Source organism: Mandrillus leucophaeus, unplaced genomic scaffold (genome assembly GCF_000951045.1).
Source record: "Mandrillus leucophaeus isolate KB7577 unplaced genomic scaffold, Mleu.le_1.0 Scaffold207, whole genome shotgun sequence".
Lineage (NCBI taxonomy): Eukaryota > Metazoa > Chordata > Mammalia > Primates > Cercopithecidae > Mandrillus > Mandrillus leucophaeus.
In genome coordinates, this window is record NW_012102110.1 from 428,851 (window position 1) to 448,831 (window position 19,981).

Below are 19,981 nucleotides of genomic sequence, written 5' to 3' on the forward strand. Positions count from 1 at the left end.
AGAGGCAGGGATAGGACAGTTTTGCACATCCCCAGACTGGGTGGATGGCCGAGGAGCTACCTGTCTTTGATTGTTCTAAAGTCTCCCACTCTGACCATGGGTTCAGAGGTAGGATTGTAGCTAGGATTCAGAGCCAGGATTGTAGCTGTGTGGCAGGGGAGAAGAGAGAAGGCGACATTTGCAGCTCTCTGAAGGTACACTTTTATTTTTTATGTATGTATGTATGTATGTATGTATGTATGTATTTATTTATTTATTTTTAGGGCAAGAACATTCCCTTTGTAAAAGCACAGGGATTGGGCAGAGAAGCTTCAGAATCTTTTCAGAAAGTAGAGTATGCCTCTCCTCTTATAGTTTGTACCTCCTAAGATCTCCCTTCTAAGATCTGCTAAGCCGAATTCAGTTTTATTTATCAGCTTAGACTGATGGACTCGCTACCAGCTGCCTTGCAGGCCAATGTGACACTTTTTTCTGTTCACTGGTGGGCATTCTCCAATGACTAGGATAACAAAGAGGGAGAGACCTGGAACAGGAATAAATCCAACTGGGTGTTCACAGCCACCCCTACACCCCTGGGAACCATCACAGGCTTGGCCATTTCTGCACACTTGCACTGTGTACACTGAGTGCTGAGAGGCTGGTCACAAAGGCCACGTGTTGGTGCTTCTTCAGTACACGTACTGTAATTATGCACATGCTTTTAGAGAACACCTTAGAAGTGGGCTTGCTTTGAATCCATTTGAATCAGATAATTAGTTTATAGACAGAAAATATATGCTGTTTTAATTTTTCAAACTTGAGTAAGGATTGCTTTGGGAGTTGTGTGCAGTGTGTTATAAAAATAACTCCTTTTAATTATATTTATTTACTTAATGAATCACACAAATGATAGGTGAGTGGGGTTTTGAGACAGCCTACAGAGTTGCCCCAAAGCCTCACATTTGTACTGTGCCTTATGATTTATAAAGTAATTTCAAATCCAGTCTTTCTTTCTTTTTTTGAGATGAGTCTTACTCTGTCACCCAGGTTGGAGTGCAGTGGTGCCATCTTGGCTCACTGCAGCCTACACCTCCTGGGTTCAATAGATTCTCCTGCCTCAGCCTCCCGAGTAGCTGGGATTACAGGCATGCGCCACCATGCCCAGCTATTTTTTTGTATTTTTAGTAGAGATGGGGTTTCACCATGTTGGCCAGGCTGGTATTGAACTCCTGACCTCAAATGATCCACCTGTCTTGACCTCCCAAAGTGCTGCGATTACAGGCATGAGCCACCGCACCCAGTCACATCCAGTCTTACGTTTGCAGGGAACATTTCAAGGTTTTGTATACCTAGTAAGAAGCAATGCTGGGTCTCTATTTTAGCTCCCAGCTAAATTTAGCTCTATTCCAGCTTCATGTTTTGTGCTTTTTACAAGTGCATTGAGAAAATCATATGATGAAATCAAAAGAGCCATATTGGAATCCTCACTCTAATGTTTAACAGCTGTGTGAACTTGAGAAAGTCATTTTAGTTTTCAAAGCTGCAGTAAATGGACTCTCCATGGATTATGGTAAAGACAGTAGACGATAATTCTGATTCTGCTCTGAAATGTATAAAGTGTAGATGTGAAGCCTTTAATGGAATAGGATGCCTGTTAATGCATAGACTAAAGGAGGTGCCTGGAGAGGCCAAAAATTATTATCTTTATTAAATGTAATAATTGATAGCTGCTTCGTGGTATAGCCCAGACATAAAGGAAACAACTCTGTCCTTTTGGTTCCCCTCATCTGTTCTTTTTTCTCCTCCCATATTTCTCATTGCCTAACATATACAATTTCTATACTTATCATGTCTACAGTCTATCTTTCCTCTCACTAGAATGGAAGTTCTAGGAGGGATGGATTTTTGTCTGTTTGGTTTGCTGAGGAGTTCCTAGCATCTAAAACTCTGGCACATGGCAGTCACATAATAAATGCTTGCAGAAATAGTTCATCCTTTTGCTCTGCAGATCACTCCAGTGATCTTCTTTAGTTATGAAAATGTAGGGTTTCAGGGAGAAGAAGGGCATGGAGGACATGGGAAGTTCATTAATTTGTAAAGGGAAGCTGGAATTCCTATAAGGCAAGGAACCGACAGCTCAGCTCTGGAACTTTCTATAAGGCAAGGAACTGACAGCTCAGCTCCTCTTCCTCAAGGTTTGAAACAGGGATTCCCATGGGAGCTCCAAGGGGGCCCACACCTGGGCTGGCAGCCCAAGAAAATTGGCAGGTCACCAACTTGGGGAGGACAGCGGTTTAGGTTGTTGATTTAGGTGTAATGAACAAACTCAGAGAATTGGGAGGGAATCTGTTTCAGCACAACTTAGGAATGATTCTGGACAGGCCTCCAGTACTGGCCCCTTGGCGTCTTCCTGCTTTGAGAATAATGACTTGGTACACCAGAAGCTATACTAAGGTGACAACTTATGTCCTGTGCTTCCTGGCTGCAATGAACTGCCATCTTCCTTTAGGCAGTGGGCAGGGAAGGCAGGAACAGGTTAGTATGCCCGTCTTCTGCTTGGGGTTTTGAATCTCTTGGGACTGAGTTCAGGACCCAGGATTTTTGAGAAATTGGAAGTAGATGGACTGGGAAAACCTTAAAAAGGGATTACTGTGCTCTCTGTTAACAAAACGTAAGATGGTTCAAGTAATTAATTTCAAAAAATAAAAGAAATGTGACCATAATGTAACATGGCAGGCTATACCATTTCTTCATGTAGGTAACAATAAATATATAGTTTTGTTTGAATATTGTCTTTGCTCCCCCAAGTGACTTCTTTAAATATATGACAATTTGGTTTTCAAAAAATCAAACACATCCCTGTTCCCTTTTCCAAGTTAACATGGAACTTACAGTTTTTTTTAAAGTGAGAAAGAAATACCACTTGTATTTTCAGTTTGCCTCAACTGTCACTATATTCTACCAACCCTCACTCATACGTTTGTGCTGTATATATACACACATACATACTGCAGTGTGTTCAGCAATTTCCAGTTCCTTATTTATTTCTTGAAATGAATGAACTAAGAAAAAAGTGCCAATTGTTCTTTTCAGAGATCATGCATTCTGATAGGGAAGATGCAGGAATCCCTTTTCTAAAATGTATCTGCAAAGCTGCTTGCTCCAGAGTTGAGCATGTGCTGCTCAGGTGACCTGGTGAAGGTAGAGGGTTATCTTAGGTTAGGTTGGACATACGTATATTTAAAAACACTCCCTCACCCCATGACATGCATGACAGAGGCTCTTTTCTTAAATCTTTTTTTCCAGGAGTGATAACCACTATTTACCACTTTTTATTTCAATATTTGGGTCTCCTTGCTCTCCTTCTTTTGACTGGTGTGTGTGTGTGTGTGTGTGTCTGTGTGGCAGGTGGCGGGGAGCGGGGAGAGAGAGAATATGAATGAATGAATGTGAATTAGTGACTCTCAGCCCTCTTAAAACTGTCGACCCCACAGAAGGGTCACATATCTTGTGGAAAGGTCAAGAGTGCAGGTGGTGGGGAGGGACAGGAGGAGGGCTCTGATAGGCTGGGTCTTCAGTCCTGTCAACCTCCACAGTTTTCAGAATCCAAGTACACCTCAAGACCTGTCTTCCAACCATGCAGTTCACACTCTTGCCTGGATAAGTCTGACCATTTACAGATGCCAGCACTCAGGGAGAGAAGGCAACATTCCAGAAACCTAACTGCCTTCAGGAACTCAGACTTTAAGATGACCTGTTTTGATCAGATCCTAGGTGGCAAACATTAAGATAAAGTAAAATAATTTAGCAACAGCAAAGCAGAATCTGGTCACGGGTGTTCCACGAAGAAATGGTAGTAGGAAAGAGATGGATGGGCAAACTTTATCCTCTGGTTCTAGAATGTTCTCTTTCTCCCAATTTCACAGCACTGAATCATAGATGAAAAGAGTGCTATGTTCCAATATCTGTATCCCCCACAAATTCGTAATTTGAAATCCTAACCTCCGTGGTGATAGTATTAGGGGGTGGGGCTTTTGGGAGGTGATGAGGTCATGAGGACAGAGCTCTTGTAAGAGAGGCACAAGGAAGCTCATTTGTCCTTTGTACCATGTGAGGGCACAGCTGGAAGGTGCCAAGTATGAACCAGAAAGCAGGGCTTCACCAGTCATCGAATCTGCCAGAGTCTTGATCATAGACTTCCCAGCTTCCAGAACAGTGAGAAATACATTTCTGTTGTTTATAGGCCACCCAACTTACGATATTTGGTTATAGCAGCCCCAAAAGACTAAGCCCAAAGCGTGTCATTAGGGAGAAGGGCGAGGATCCCTTTCTTTCCCTTACAGTTGTCCATGCTTTTCCTCATCTTATAATTGTCTTTTGGACCAAATTTAGTGGCAACATTGTGCCTTAGCCTGCCAGAGCTTTCCTGGCTGGGCAGGATTCCTGCATCTGCCCTCTGTATGTTCCAGAGCTTTCTTGTTCCTGGGGCCATCCCCAGGTTTTGTAGAAAACCAGGCACTGCATCTTTGAGGACCAAATTAAAGAGAAAACATATTTTGTTGTTGTTGTTGAATACACACTGTATTTAACTTTTTTTTAATCCCAGAGAAGTGAAATGCAACATCTGTTTGAGTTTATGTAACATCTGAAGACCGACAACTCAGAATTTCCTAATTAAAGTCATTTTTAAGGCACTCTGCAGAGCCAGCTTTCATCTCTTCCTTCGCTGGGTTTTTCTCCAAACTGTAGCAGAATACCTGGTTTCTCTTTCTTCAAAGTGATACACACATGCTCATGCCTTAACCTGCTCTTCTGTCCTCTAGGACAACGAAACACAGCACAGTTCCAAGGAGGAAACGGTAAAGGAAGGAAATACATAGTGTAGGGCAGCAGGGTAAGGAGAGAGCAGGGAGGACACGTAGAAGTAAATTAACTGATACAGTCGGTCGTAGCTGAAAAGAGAAAGAGCAGAAGGGAAACTGAACAGGGTGGGGTGGGCCAGATGGCTGGCAGCCGGTGAAAAAATAGGCTACGTTTCCCAGTGAGATCTAAATTAATTTAGCTAGTTCCCTGTTTTCTTTTTTTTTTTGGTTTTTTTTTTTCTTTTTTTTCATTTTTAAAGATAGGGCCAATGCAAGGAAGGTATCTCAAAATTATGGAGGGTATAACGTAGATAGTGTGCTTGCTTGTGCTCATGCACTTACGAAGGGCTGCGCTTACAGACAGGTATGACTTGGGGGCTCTAAAATGCCCTCCTGATATAAAAGAATCTCCCTTACTGGCCCACTTCTGTGCCTGAAATTCCCACCATTACAGCCACTCTTTCTGATTAAGGCATTATCTGTAGCCCCTATTAAAACATAAATGTCACCTGGGAAGGCTAACACTCGACTCTTTAGCACCCACTGACTGAACTGTCACCTATCAGAGAGTAGGACCCTGAGAGATGGGACAGAGGGCAGGGACATTTGGACTGATGGGGAAAGGCGGCTTGGTGGTATGGGACGCTGGAGAGGGAATGGCTGGGCAGCTGAGGGGAGCGTGTGAAACAATGCTTGCCCCAGGAAATTACTTAGATGGAGGAGATGGGATGGCGAAATGAACTTACCCACATCACAGGTTTCCCTAGGCTTTCTGTGTGTGTGTAGTGTGTCTAACAGTTTGTATATATTACACATTCTGTGTATATACCTGAAATGGAATTCACTGGGGCCCGTCATGAACATAGTACAGTGAAACTCCATCAAGTGAAAGACAACGGAAGCCCTCAATTGTTTTCATGTAAAATGCAATCACATGTAAAGTGAAGTCTGGCATCTCTATATATCTAGATGGTTTATATGCAGATAGTGTGTACACACGTACGTGTATACACACACACACACACATTTACTCATACTCAGCAGTGGAGATCTTGTAGATGTGAAGGATGAGATGCCTCTTCTCAGCCATCTAGGACTTGAATGCACAGTGGCTGCTGCGTTGTGCATCCAAATCCTAGACAGCTGAGAAGGTTGGTTGCTGGAAAACGGACTTGCTGGGGGAGCACTGTGACCCCTTTCTCTGTTAACAGTAGACCCTCATTCAACTCAGTTGGCTCTGCAGAAATGGCCAAGGCTTGGGTTTTAAGACTTACATGGGCCACACCACCAAGACTGGGGCTTGGAGACAGAAATGTCGCCAAAGTGCCCTTTAAACTTTTGGAGTTTGGGAACCTGGAGAAGGTGCCGGTGAAAAAAGAATCTTGCAGGGGATAGGTTTCTGCTCCTAGAAAAGCTGGAAACTGTTTGGGAGCAGCCCCCAGGCTAGATGCAGGAACCAGCCTCAGAGTACCACTCATGGGACCTGCCCCCTCTCCAGGGATCTGCTATCGTTGGCTGCGCTGATGGGGGAAGGTTCAGTGAGAAGGGGCTGGAGGAACGGGAATAGGACTCCGGAGAAAGCCTGGGAAGTAAAGAAGAAAGAATCTGGGTGAGGAGGGGCAAGGGAGAGGTGATACTAGAACTTTCCAACCCTATTTTCACATTCGAGTCATCTGGGTAACTTACAAAACTCCAATGCCCAGGATCTACCCTTCCATGCTGCAGTTGGTTTGGGCAGGGGACCAGGCCTGGATATTTTTTAAGCCCTTAGATGATGCTAATGTGCATCTGATGTTAGAATACTACATCAAAGCAGAATGAGAAGTTTTGTTCTGCACTGTTAGGCTGAAGGTGGCTGGTCAATCCCCACCCGAGTAAAGGAGAATGAGAGGATTGGTGCAAGGTGGTTGGGGTGGAGGCCGGATTCTGAGAGCTGTCTGGACAGTCAAGCCTCTGCTGATTTGTGTGACTTTACAGCCTTGTTAGCTGGTGATTTCTAATCCCATGTCTGGCTGAAAACGTGGCTGAGGTGGAGGTGTTTGGGCGTAGGGAGAAAAATTTCCCTCTCTATTCTGAAGCTTCAAAGAGAAATAATTCACTGTGCTCTATGGGCCCAGGAAGACAAATTCTGGGGCTGATGTTTAAAAAATGGAAATGGATTTTGTGTTGTATAATAAATATAAATAAATACATTAGTAAGCAAGCCAATAAATCAATAAATAAACCAATGCACACCATTTTTGCCCTCTTAAGGTGGTTTTCCCCTCACCCCACTGATCCTGGTGACTTACACTCTGCCCCTGGTCACCTGAAGGCACCTAGCCTGGCCGTGGAAGGGGGAACAAGATGACTGCCTTGGCCCTGGCTCTCCGAGGGTCAGAGAACTTAGAGAAACCTAGAGAGGTCACCCACATGGAGAGGGAGGAGGAAGGGAGATACAAATCCCCCATTTCCCACCCAAAAGCAAAAGGAGGGAAGGCAGGGTTTGGGAACCAAGGCTGGGCCACGTTAGGTATTTAAAGTCCCAGGCTGACCAGCTTTTCATCCCCGAGAGGCTTCGCTTTGAGGGTTGGTGAAAGGACTTGGGATCTGAATGAACCCCATCTTTCCACACACAAAAAGATACAGCAGGCACAACTCCCACTTCAACACAGCTCCCCGTGGGCCAAGCAGGCAGCCCAGTCAGCCCAGGGCAAGTGCTGCATGGCTCGTGGAGGGTGGGTAGGAGGGACTGGTCATGGGATGGGAGGAAGGCGAGGAGGTAGGCAGGATGGTACACGTTTTAATGGGAAATCAGCTGTCCAGGGATTCAGCTTCTGGAGCCGCCAGCCATTGCTCACTTCCTCCTTCTCAGTCTCTGCCATGTGGTTGTGCTTGCTGGGCTTTCCTTGTCCTACTAGGAGACCTGTATGTGGACACGGAAACATGTAAATAAAGTGGGTGTTAAGACAGTGATGAAATTAATTCCCTAAAAGCAGATGGTCATGATCTGGGCTCCATTAATAGATTTCAAGGGGAGACGACCCTGAAATTTTATGCAGCATTTTTGTTATTTATTTTCATATGCACTTCTCTATAAAGAGAATCTATAACTTTCATATGGTTATTTTAAAAAGATTAAAAATAAAATAATATTAAAGGATTACAGGTCATTTATATGTATAACCTGTTAGCAAGGCATTGCTAAGCAATCCACGGAAATGGGGGGGAAGTTGAGATCCCCCATGGCATTGTTTTTTAGCATCCAAAGCACAAAGGGACTTGCAAGAATCATTGAGTGACCAGAGCTGTAGCTTACCCAATATTCCTGTGCAAGGGGGTCACACCATGACTGAGCTAAACTTAGTTTTATTCCAGAGTCCAAATCACTGGTAAAGAGATAAGTAAGAGATAAAACTTACTTCTTGAATATGCAGCATTAGAGAAAACTGAAGTTATTCAGTTATTCAACCCGAAGTTGTCATGTAATAGTTGTGGTCATAACAAAGTGGGTGAACTAAAGTTTTAAAATTAGAAAAAAGCAGTCTTGAATATATGAAGAGAGTTGCTCTAGCGTAAAGCCAAGCATCAGGCATCCTTCTCTTTTTTTTCTTGATCATTCTTCTGTTTGGTATCTTTGAATTTTTGACATGCTCGGTTTGCTTACAGGGATGTACTGCTATAATGAGACAATTTTTTATGATTATAAATTAATTAACATGTTGCCTTTTCAGATTGTATGCATGGTTTCAATTTTAGGAAAAAACCAAATTTCAAATTCTTACGTAGATGGTTAAAAAAAACTTGTTCCAATTGTTTGAAGTCAGTAGACAATGCCATTGCATGTATAATTGGGGACTTAACAGCCTAGAAGCCATTCTAGAAAGTGTTCCTCTGTATTCCCTGTGCTGTGGAACAGCTGCCATGCTCTTTGGTGCCACTTCCCCTTCCTGCAATGAGATTGGTTAGAATTGGTCAGAGGCACTGACTGTGCTAGGCTTTGACAACTCTCAATACCTTGTGTGACACAGAATGACAGACACAACAGGAACAAAGGGGAATGAGTAGGGCACAATGTGGCTGCACGTGTGCAGAGGCCTTGAGACACCCTGAGTCTGCCTATTTCTCCTGAACCATACTGGAGAGATGCCTGTGTGCCAGTCACATCACCACAATGACTGCTTTATGTCATCATTATTTCACTATATTATTTCGGTTATACTTATTATACAATAAGGGTGTCTCTGGGTTAGGATAATTTTTCTGCAGAAAATAATTTAAATGCATGTTTGGATTCTATCAGTTTTCTCTAAGGCAAGGCACAGAGGCTCAGGGCTCTCTGTCAAATGTGCTCTCACAAGCCTAAAAACTTTGAGGGTGAATATGGCACTGAGATTGGCCTTCTTCCCATTTCACAGACGGAACAGCGAAGATCCCAAAGATGGCCTGCATCAGACCACCATCAAGCCAAAATCAGGCCTCGGGGTCTCAGGTCTCCTGGTCCCTGACACCACCCTGTGCCAATGAACACTGTGTTTGATACAGAGAGCGGGCTTGGAGAGATCTAGTTCTACTGAAGAGAAAAAGACAGGATCAGGTCAAGCTGCAGAAGCTTTGGAATCCAACTGAGTTTAAAGCTGCTTATTCTTTCACAATAAATGCCCTATTTCCCTTCTGATGAACGTGCCTGAGGAAGGCGTTTTCCTTTGATTTTGTGAGTGGCTCCTGGGAACAGATGCTTTCTTGCTATTTCAGAAGACTTAGGAAATTTTTTAGGTGAGACAGATGAGTCTTTAGTTCCCTGATGCGTGTGCGTGTGCCTTCTCAAAGAGGTGGGTGGGGCAGCCTCTCAGTCCCTGCTCATCTGATATGCATGTGCAGAGTCTTTCTTTCTTTCCTAATTAATTAGAAGTAATAGCTTTCCATAGTTTCTGGTACGTGAGGGAGTGAAGTGGGAAATAATTTAATTGGCTGTCTTGCTTTCAAAGCCCAGTTTAATGAAATAGTTCTCAGCCTGAAGTGCATGTATTATCTTTCCTGTTATTTTTCCAATTAACATTTCATTGGATCACGTCTGTGTGGAATATTCTAATTGGTTTGAAGGGTGGGGTGAAGGGACAAGAGCAGATGGAGAGATAACCAGCTGTTTCTTTCATCCCCAGTGTCTGTGCACGTACTGACGTGGCTGTAGGTTTTTCCCAGGGCCTTTCCTTGGAAGCTCTAAGTGCTCGACAGAAGTCCTGCCCTGTCAACCTCACCCATCCTCATGGAGCCCCTGGGCCAGGAAGGCAACATCTCCTCACAGGCACACTGGCTGATGCACTGGATAGAGAGAACTAAGCAGGCATTTCTGTAGGTTCTGGGCTCCCCTCTGATGGGTGAGCCCAAGGGGGAAAATAAGTGGCTCCCAAAGCTTCCTGTTGGCATTGTCTCCCTGAGGACAGGACTCTGTTTAGCCTGACACATAGGAGACACTCACTACAGACTTGTTGACAGAACAAGTATTCAGAGGGATCCCACAACATCCTTCCTGCTCGATCTTCTTGTGAAGAGAGCAATGAGTTGGAGGTGGGCATGAAGCAGGGCTGGGACTGGGGGAGGTAAGCCAGGTGCCTAGGGTAAACACTGAATGAGGCTTGCTTGCACAGGGCAGGTGAGTGCAGGATCCAGTATTTAGGAAGGGTCTTACTCTCAGGCCTGGGCACGGCCTGAGAGTGAGTGCCTTCTTAAATACAGGATCTTATGAGACCAGCCTGGGCAATATAGCAAGACTCCAGCTCTGTGAAAAAATAATAATAAAATAAAAATATCCTGGATCCTAGTGCCTGCTTGGCTCACCCAGTCCCAGGACTGGTATGAAGCAAACAGTCTCTCCTCCTTTATATTTCCTCTCTGTTCCTAGTAATACTGGCCCTCAGCCAGCCTGAGAACAGCCCTAGGCTCAGCGATCTCACTATCCAAATACTTCATGGCACTGGCTGTATTTCTCACAGTCCCCAGTGAGGTCCGTGTGGCACTGGGTTGTGCTCTGTGTCTCTGGCTTCTCCCATCATTGCTGTAATTCTAATGTTTTCCCTTCTCCCGGGCATTTCTGACCCAGCACTCAGCTGTTTTGAAGATCAACCTGTTTTCTGGGTTAGCCAAGGACAAATGTGGGCCTGGAGGCAGAGGAGGGGCTCCTATGCTTGGCCACATGGCCTGCTGCCCAGAGGCCTGACTTCACATTTGTCCTGGGAAGAAGAGTTGGTTAGGTTCTCTTAGGGGCCATTCCCAAGCAAAGCTGGGAGAGGCACAGTTTGGGGTATTAGGACAGGGAGCCCTTGGGAAGCAGCCCTGAGGCAGTGTGGCTGGTCCATGTGGGGCCATGGGGAATGGGGCTGCCTTGGGCAGGTGCAGAGAGACAGAGGTCATCATCATATATGCCTCCAGTGTGGTGAGACAGCCTGGGGGCTATAGGATACAAAGAAGTATTTCTTCATTTTATTTGCACCCACATGGCCAAATGTGAAATAACACCGTTAAACTGTGGGGGCCCAGCCAAGATCTGGGACATCAAAAACTGTGTAGAGACCCACATAAAACTTTGAATATATACATATAGTTTCCTCTATCTCTTGTCTGAGCCCATAACTGGAAGAATGCAGCTGTTCCTGGCTGGCTTCTCTAGGTTTAAACTATGCAAATTGGGCTGGGATTTCAAGTCTGGCCTAGATTTGACATTCCAGCCTCCTTTCCTTTCCAAAAGGCCTCTTGGAGTTCCAGCTACACATTCTTTCTAGAGCTGCTTCCCGGAGTGCTATGCAAAAATCTTTCTTTCCTTGACCACCAGGGTTCAGGCCTCCCTGAACAAGAAAGGTGGCTGGGGGAAACGGGGCCCACTCTCCGCAGGGTCCAGGCCTCACTTGGCAGGAAGAGCGGGTTCTCCTGAGATGGTTTTGGGCTTCCAAGTAGATGAGGCCAGAGGGCCTGCCATCAGTTTCAGGCCCTGTGATTCTACTCAAGTCTTAGTATCTTACATGAGGCAGCACATCAGGCAATTTGGAGTATTTTCAGACATTGTCCCACTTTGTCTTTCTGATTGTGATGTTGGGTGGGCTGTATTAATATCTCAGTTAACAGAGAAGGAAGCCAAGGCTCAGAAAAGTTAAATGATTTGTTCAAGTTCAGCTACCAGCAGGACCTCCAAGATCTCAAGTCATGCTGATGTCCCAGGTTCTGGCCTCCTACCTCAGAGCACCTCAGAGCACCCAAGTAGGCCTCCCTTCTAATGTGGGATAGGAGAGAAACCACTTGAAGGCACAGCCTGGGCCACCTGAACCCTGACTCCTCAGTAGAGCTTATTCTGTCTGGTTAAATTACAAGAGATCAATTAGGGAACTCTTTCCTGGTCAGCCCTGCCTGAGGAACAGTAGTGGCTGGACAAGCGGAGGAGGGTGCCTGCATTTAACCAGGGAGAGAATGTTCTGTGAGAATGGAGTAAAGGTCTGGGGTAAAAATATCTGTGTGTAGAGGGCTCAAGTTCTTAGGGCACCACTAAATTAGTGTGACCTTGGACAAGTCACTTGAGCTTTCTGCTTCAAATTTTTCATTATAAAGTGGTGACATAATGCCAAAATATTACAGGATTGTTGAGGATAAAATGGCAAAATATTTGTGCTGTACTATGTAAACTGTAACATACTAATCAGATGGGAGTGTTGTTACTATTAATAACAATGACAGATCAGGCCAATACTGACTTTCCATCTAGAACAGAGATGCCTTTCATTCTACACAAAGGAAATGAAAAACTCTTTATAAAAAACCATAAAGCACTTATACATAAAGGGAATTTTAGGACCCTAAGGTTGGTGATGGGCTCTGTCATGGGCAGGTGCACCGCTGACCTGGGTGGGGGATGGGGATGACGCTCCATCTCCCCAGATGCCTTCCTGTGAAAGTGTTTGGAATGACCAAATAACCTTGACTGTCCTCTGGCCACTGAACTGGCAACTCTTCTGATGGTCTTCCATAGGCAGATGTCCTACCAGGGAAACTGGAACCAGATGTACTCAAGATCTCAAAAGAAATTAATGGCAGTAAGACTCTGGGGTAAAAATATCTGTGTGCACAGAGCTTGCTCACTCAGCTCCCTTTCTATCTAAAGATCATTTAGGCTTAATTATAGAGTTCAGGCATTCATTGGGTTTTTGATTAATTTTCTTTTCAGTTTGAAGAGTATGTGAGTGTGGTGGGTCTGTGTATGTGTTTACATCTTTCCTTGCAACTCAGTTGGGAGCTGGCTCTTGCAATGTTTAATTGTGCCCTCAGTTCTAACAAGCATGTTCAATGTGCCAACCAGGGCTTGGAAAGCCATTGTTTCCACTGCTCACACCCCAAAGGCTGCTCCTGCCATGTTGAGGGACGGCGGGTGGCAGGGCCTTGTTCAGCTGGGACCTCAGTTGCAGGATGCATGCTTTCCTTCCCCTTTTTGGCCTTGTGGTGCTTAAGGGATTCTGAGACCAGGAGAGCAGATTTCCTACTCCAATTACCAGTACTCTGCTAAGAGCTGCTGAGTGACAGCTAGCTCACCCACACTGCAGCCCCTGTCAGGCGTTATTTTCTGGGATAACCTCCCGAAGAGTTTCTTTACATAAGAAAGCAGTGTTTGTTCTCATATGTTTAGCATATCCATTTAATAGATTGGGAGAGACTACATGACTGTATAGATGAAAGTGACCAGCTTTCTCCTTTCCTTCCTTTTCTTTTGTGCCCTGTAGGCAGGGATGAACAGGAGAAGCAGAAAAGGATAATGGAAGGGCATGGAAGTTGGAGCCAAAAGGCCCCATTTGAATCCTGGCTCCTGACATTTTGTTTGTGTACTCATGGATATGTCACTTAACCTCTTTGGTCTCAATTTATTATCTGAAAATGGGGATAATAATACTCCTTAAGAGTATCACACTCATAAGACCGGGGATGAGAAAATGCATGTGGAAGACTTCTGTAAAAACACTCTATAAATCATAGTTCTTTTATTTTACTGATCAGAATTGCTGCTTCGCACAGGATTCTGACCTACGAGATGTCACTCCAGCACCAGGAGAGAGGGAGTTGCAAAAAGGTCCATGGAATGGGAGGTGGGTAGGGGACTAGCCTCCAGCTTTCTCATGTGCCCCCATCTCATGTGAGATGAGATTCAGGAGATGTGCTTGGCTCTTCTTCTGGCTAGGTATGTGGGCTACAGCAATGACCGAGGAATGTCAAGTGCATGCAGCGAAGGGCCCAGATTAAGGGTTCAACTTCAAAACAGCCGTCACAGATAAAGGGAATCTGCAACATTCAAATTTTCTTTTACATAATAGTAACAGGGATTTTCTCTTGTTCTTTAAAGGATGGATCCAATTGTCTCTAGTTTTTAGACTCATTGATTTGTGGGTGAATGGATTAGGGATGATGATAATGTTTTGGTTGCAGACAAGAGGCTGTGGGTCCTCGCTAAGTGTGACCATGTTGTCAGATGAAATTTGGGAGATGGGGCCTTCTTTTGGCTCTTCAGCTGGCTAGGTATACGATTCTGAAAAGATGACCTAATTTAATGAGGCCTCAATTTCCTTCGAGATCATGGACTAAAAGATCTCAAAGGACTTGATTAAGAAAACTTAAGACCTGATGAAATGCTTTTTCCTATGGAATTCAAAACTCTTTTGCCACCAAGAAGCCATGTGTTGTGTGTGTCTAAGTCCTGAGACCACCCAACGAAAACTTAAGGCACTAAATGAGCCCCTTTAAACTGATGGCATCTGGCGTCAGGCCCAGGCACTTTGAGGGGAAGGAGGACTGGATGGGAGGGCAGAGGTGACCTCAACAGAGATTTCAAGGTTAATTCTCTCTTGTATGACAGACTTTCATTTGGCAATATCCTGACTAAGCTGAAAGATAATGGCCTACAAATCACAGGAAGAAAAGGGGTCATTTCCTTGTAAAACAACAGTAACTTGAAAATAATTGGCCACAGGGCAATAGAGCGTTCTGCCAGGCTGACTTCAGAGCTGAGAGACACAACTGTAGAGTTCACAATGGTATCAATAACAATAATCACAATGTATATGATGCTTTTAACTTTCATAAGCACTTTCCCATTTTTTTTTCATTTTGTCATTACACAATTTCCCAGAAAACTGCTGTGGGGTTCATTTAAAACTCTGAAAAAGTGTGATTTTTCACGGGAAACAAGTCTAGCTAAACATGCTACACCTTGCTTTAGAAATACAGATATGCTTCTGAAAAAGTTATTTGTAAATATAGTTGTGTAAGTCATATAGTATTTTAATGCACTAGGGGAATTTGAAAACGTAACTCTTCCATAGCATTTTGTAATGTAAATTCTCATTAATCTGTTGTTACAACTTTGGAGTTTAAAATATCAGGTTTTCGTCAAGTTGGGCCACACGGATTAGATTCTAGGATCAGTATCCACTCCCCAGAATCCCACAGGGGTAGAGTCTAATTCAGTCTGGGGGAGAGATTGCGGCCTGTGGTGTTAGCATGGAAAATAAGCTGCTTTGTATTTTAGCCATGGAGCTCTTGGGGGCTGCCTTTCCCAATAAAACAAGGAAACATGGGAAGGGACAGAGAATTTCAAATGTAACAGCTGAATTATTTCTACATGAATGTCTCCAGGTCCTCTGTGAGCCACTGATGTATTATTAATGTGCTGTTATAAATAACTTGCCATCAATAACTAATCTATAACAGAATAGTTGATGGTTGGGGTGTGAGGTTAACACTACATAATTTGGAGCAGATCTGTTAGCACTCTTATGTAAATAAGTACCATCCCCTGGGACTAGAATCTGAAATAAATTACACTAAATTGAATTTTTAATAAAAGTAATAAACCCTCCTGCTTTTTATTCTCTATCCACAAACTCTAGTAGAAGACAGCTCTTTGGAGCCAATCACGAGATTGTAAAACTGCCTTGAACTTCAACTTTCTCCCTCTGAAATTAAGTTAGCAGTGTCTACTTATTAAATCTACAATGACAATGTGAAAATTTTATAATTAGTTTGCATGGAGGGGGTGGTGAACAAGCAAATATATATACAACCATATATATGGTTGAATTACTGAGAATAAAGGGAAAAGTTCTTTTTTTGGAGTGGGGGAGGAGAGGAAGGGTGATTCAAGCTAGAACTGCAAAAATCCTCACTGCAAAGACTGGAAACCCTCAAAAACAAGTTTTATATTGGCCTGATTAAAGTAAACCTGGCCTCTCATCTTTACTGGTTAAATCTTAGCAATACAGGCTTACTTAATATGAGTAGCTTAGATTTTCTTTAAAGGGCTCTAAAGTTAAGCCTTAAGAAATAGTTTCTCACAAATGCTCAAGTTTGAGCTTCTGTGAAATAGAGCTAAAATAAATATATATATAAACATACAGTGTATGTACATACAAAGGCTACAGGTAGATATGTAGGCACTGGTGGCAAATATGCTAGTAATTATCCTATACGCATCCTTCATGTGTGCATGTGTCTGTGCATACATGTGTCCATTCTATGTGTTCAGATCATTCAAAAACTCAAAAGAAATAGAATGAAAATACTGTTCTTATTTGCTGAAATGTTCTTGAAATCTTACATGGATTCATGGCTTATAATTTTTTAAATATAAATTTAGGGCTAATCATGGGAACAGAATAAGCAGCTGTAAACACAATCACAGTTAGGATTTCACTAGAACATGGACAGAGCCCCAAATATCCTAACTACTGCAGAATACAGGAATTACAAAGCCAAATACTGTGATTAAAAATACTCCGAATAAGCAATCTTTTTGGAAAGAGGTGGGTAGATGGAACTAATGAAGTGTTTCCGTTAGTTCACATCAGCACCTTGGACAGTTCCAAGGAGGCTTTCTCCCTCGGAAAGGAGCAAATATCAATATTTGTCTAGTTTTCTAAGTGTTCATTCATTCCAGTAAGTGTGTGTTGATCTGATGATCAAGTAATAAATGCAGAGGTATTAATGTGTAATAAAACCTTATTCTTTCCTCTCCCCATCACCCATTCTTTCACCACCCTTTTCCCCAGCACCCTCCAGTCAGACTGCAGGAGTCTGCCTTATGACCACCTGGTGTGGATGTTTTCACTCCTACTTCTTATTGGTTGGGAAGCAGCATTTGCCACAGGCACTGTTTAATTTTGTTTCCATCCCCTGCATCTCACAGGAAAGAAATGGTCAATAGTTCAGATAAAAGAATCATCCTGGTCAGCTCCAAAATATGGCTACTTGCATGGTAATCACAGCAAGTCTGTCAAATCAGTGATTTTTTTATTCCTAAGAGGAAGGGATTTTTCCTAAGGATTATGGTTCTACCACCCAAGGAGCAGCCCTACTCTTCAAAAGTGGCTGCAAAGGCTGGCAAACCAAGAGGTCTGCTTTGGCTCAGAAACTCAGTTTGGCTCCTGCCACCCCTGGCACCCTCACTGCATGTCTCAGAGGCATGTGATCCACACACAATCAGGCCAGTCTGCTTCTACTTAGGAGGGATCACAACCAGAGGTGGCCCCCGCTTGGGCCTCCACATGAGGACCTGGGCATCATTGGCATTGGGTTTCACTAGTGCGTTAGGGGGGATGGGTTCCATCCGGCTCAGGATCCGGGGCTGCTCCTGCTGAGTCCTGCCCACCAGCCGGGCCCGCTGCCCCAAGAGCTGAAGAGGGTCCACCTCAATGTCCACCCTCATCCTCCACTTGATGGTCTGCAGAATGATCTTCTCCTTTGTGGTAGTGTTCATGGCCACCAGCCAGGTCGTGAAACTTTGGTCTCTCTTGATTCTTGTGAGCAGCGGCACATTGCTGTCGCTCACAGGCACTGCCCATGTCACACTGGGGTAGAAGTTGTCATTCATGCTGACGGAGAACCTGGAGATCTTGTTGGTGGGGCCAACCAGGGTCACAGTTTCTGTGGTGTTCCCGTACCAAGGGTAGCTCACCCCATCTGAGTCACTGATGGCTTTTACTCTCCCTTCCCTCAAGTCAGGCAGTTCCCAGCTTGACCTGGCAAAGCAGAAGACATGCACAAGAAAAGAAGAGGCTGAATGAATTTTTCAAAAGCTGGAGAGGTGCTCACTGCTTACTAACATAGTCAACTTGGGCAAAATGAGAAGTTCACAGGGGAATTGAAGTCAAAAAGTTCTATGCTGTGCTGTTTCGGGATTAAACGAGAACAAACCAAAATAAAAATAACAAAGCCATGCCAAAACAAGTTAAACACAACCATGGCTGACCCAGTTGAGAACAGGAAGCTCAAAGAGGCAGTTGTGAGACCACAAAGAGACATCAACTAGTTAAATGATAGTAATCAGCAATTTAGAGGAATTCCATTACAAGAACCACTTTCTTGGAAATATGAGTGTAAGATTTGTTTTTTGGGAAGAAACAATGGTTGAAAAGGCAGTATCTGGTGGAAAGAAGGGCAAAGGAGGCAAAATTAAAGGTTATATTAATTTCTTACGAAATCACAGTAATAGAATTTCTACTCAACAAAGAGGGTTGTTTAAATCCTAGGCATCAGCCAATTCATCACTTAGGCACAGAAAATCATAACATGAGGAAATAATGGTCATCTTCTGGAAAACCACCTGAAAGTGAAAGTTGTTCTACAGGCTGGCATAAACTCTAATGCACTGCCCTCCCATTGCCTTCCAGTTCAGCCTAGAAGCCTCATAGTTTAGTTTGGCAAACTTGCCATTTAGCACCTACCTACTCCTGGCTGCCTCTGACCTTGTACAGAAGGAGGAACCAGTGTCTCTCCCCACTGCTGCAGACTGTTGCTAATAATAATTGCTGATACTTATTGAGTGTTACTCTATTCCGACCATTGTGCTAAGTATATCATCTCAGTTAATATTCAAAATACTCCACAAGATAAATAAATTTTTATTTCCATTTAACACGAGGGGAGGGAGGCTTAAAGATGTTAAGGTACATGAAAAAGGTCCTACAGAGGGCAAGAGGTGAAGCTGGGAGTTGCCTGACTTCAAAGTCCATGATTTTGACCACTAAATCATACTGCCTCCCAAAGTGCCCTTACACAGTGCTGGAGAGAGCAGAGCAGAGAGGACTCAGGCTGTCCAATGAGTTAGCAGCTCCAGGACCAGTCACGGAGAACTGGACTGGACCCCAATAAGGGCAGAAGTCTAGTCAGCAGAGTCTGATTATGCATTCTTCATATTTTCACTCCAGGGACCAGGGAAGGTGCTTGGTAATAATGCACTAGAATTTAATAATTAAAGAAATGTGACTGCTTTATTCATCAGCTAAGAAGTAGTCATCTTGTCTGATATAAAGTTCTTCCTCCTATGAAGTGACAGAAGATCCTGCAGGGTTTTATACAAGTGGTCTAAAAGGGAGTTGCATTGTCAAGCTGGTGCTGATTAACATCTCAGCATTCTTTACTGTCACATGGGGACATGGAGACACTAACTACTGCCTCCTACTGACCCCTCATAGTACCTCCTAGGCCAGTCAGCCCCAGCCTGAAGTGAAGGGAGGGCTTGGCTGCCTGGGGAGGAGGTAAGCCCACAGCTGCAAGAGCCTTTTCTCTTGTCATGCCCTTGGTAACTGCTGGGAATAACTGCAGTGTATCATGGTTGGCAGACACTAAGTAAGGAACTGACCTGATGCAAAAAGTCAGAGAGAGCTCATTTTGCTACATATGCTTTTGCAGCTGGGGGTAGGAGCGCCCAGGTAATTCTATGCCATTTCTTACTGTACAAAAGGGAGTACATGTTATTTGAGTGGGTCAGAAGTTGGGTAGAGACCCAATCTGCTCATTGGGTTCATGAAATAACCATACTGGGGTCGGTTTCATGCCCCCATGCAAAGGGCTAAGACAATTCTTCAGTCACAATACATCTATTTTCTGTGTTGCCTAAATCTTGTTTTTCATTTTGGTTGTAACCAGTCCCTGCTGGCCTTTGATTTCCTCCTTAGAATTGGAGGGCAAGCATTCCCAGCAGTGGCAGACTGTTCTTGCCCTCCCACCCTACACACTGGGTTTACTGTGGCATATTGCCTGGGGAATTTGGTTTTGAGTGGATGAACTTTTGATATCGTTACAACACAGTCCTTTTCAGGACTGGCTATCTTGCTAGTAGATTCAGTGACTTTACC

The 19,981-nt window shown here is 43.9% G+C and overlaps 1 protein-coding gene across 1 annotated transcript in view; it reads right to left on the minus strand.

Moving 5' to 3' along the window:
- Nucleotides 1-17,118: 17,118 nt before the first annotated feature.
- FAM78B (family with sequence similarity 78, member B) overlaps nt 17,119-19,981 on the minus strand; it is an 88,850-nt gene continuing 85,987 nt past the window's right edge. Inside the window, exon 2 of the mRNA XM_011979891.1 lies at nt 17,119-17,863. Within this exon, the coding sequence (XP_011835281.1) occupies nt 17,341-17,863 (523 nt within the window). The 3' untranslated portion in view covers nt 17,119-17,340. The remainder of the gene's footprint in view (nt 17,864-19,981) is intronic.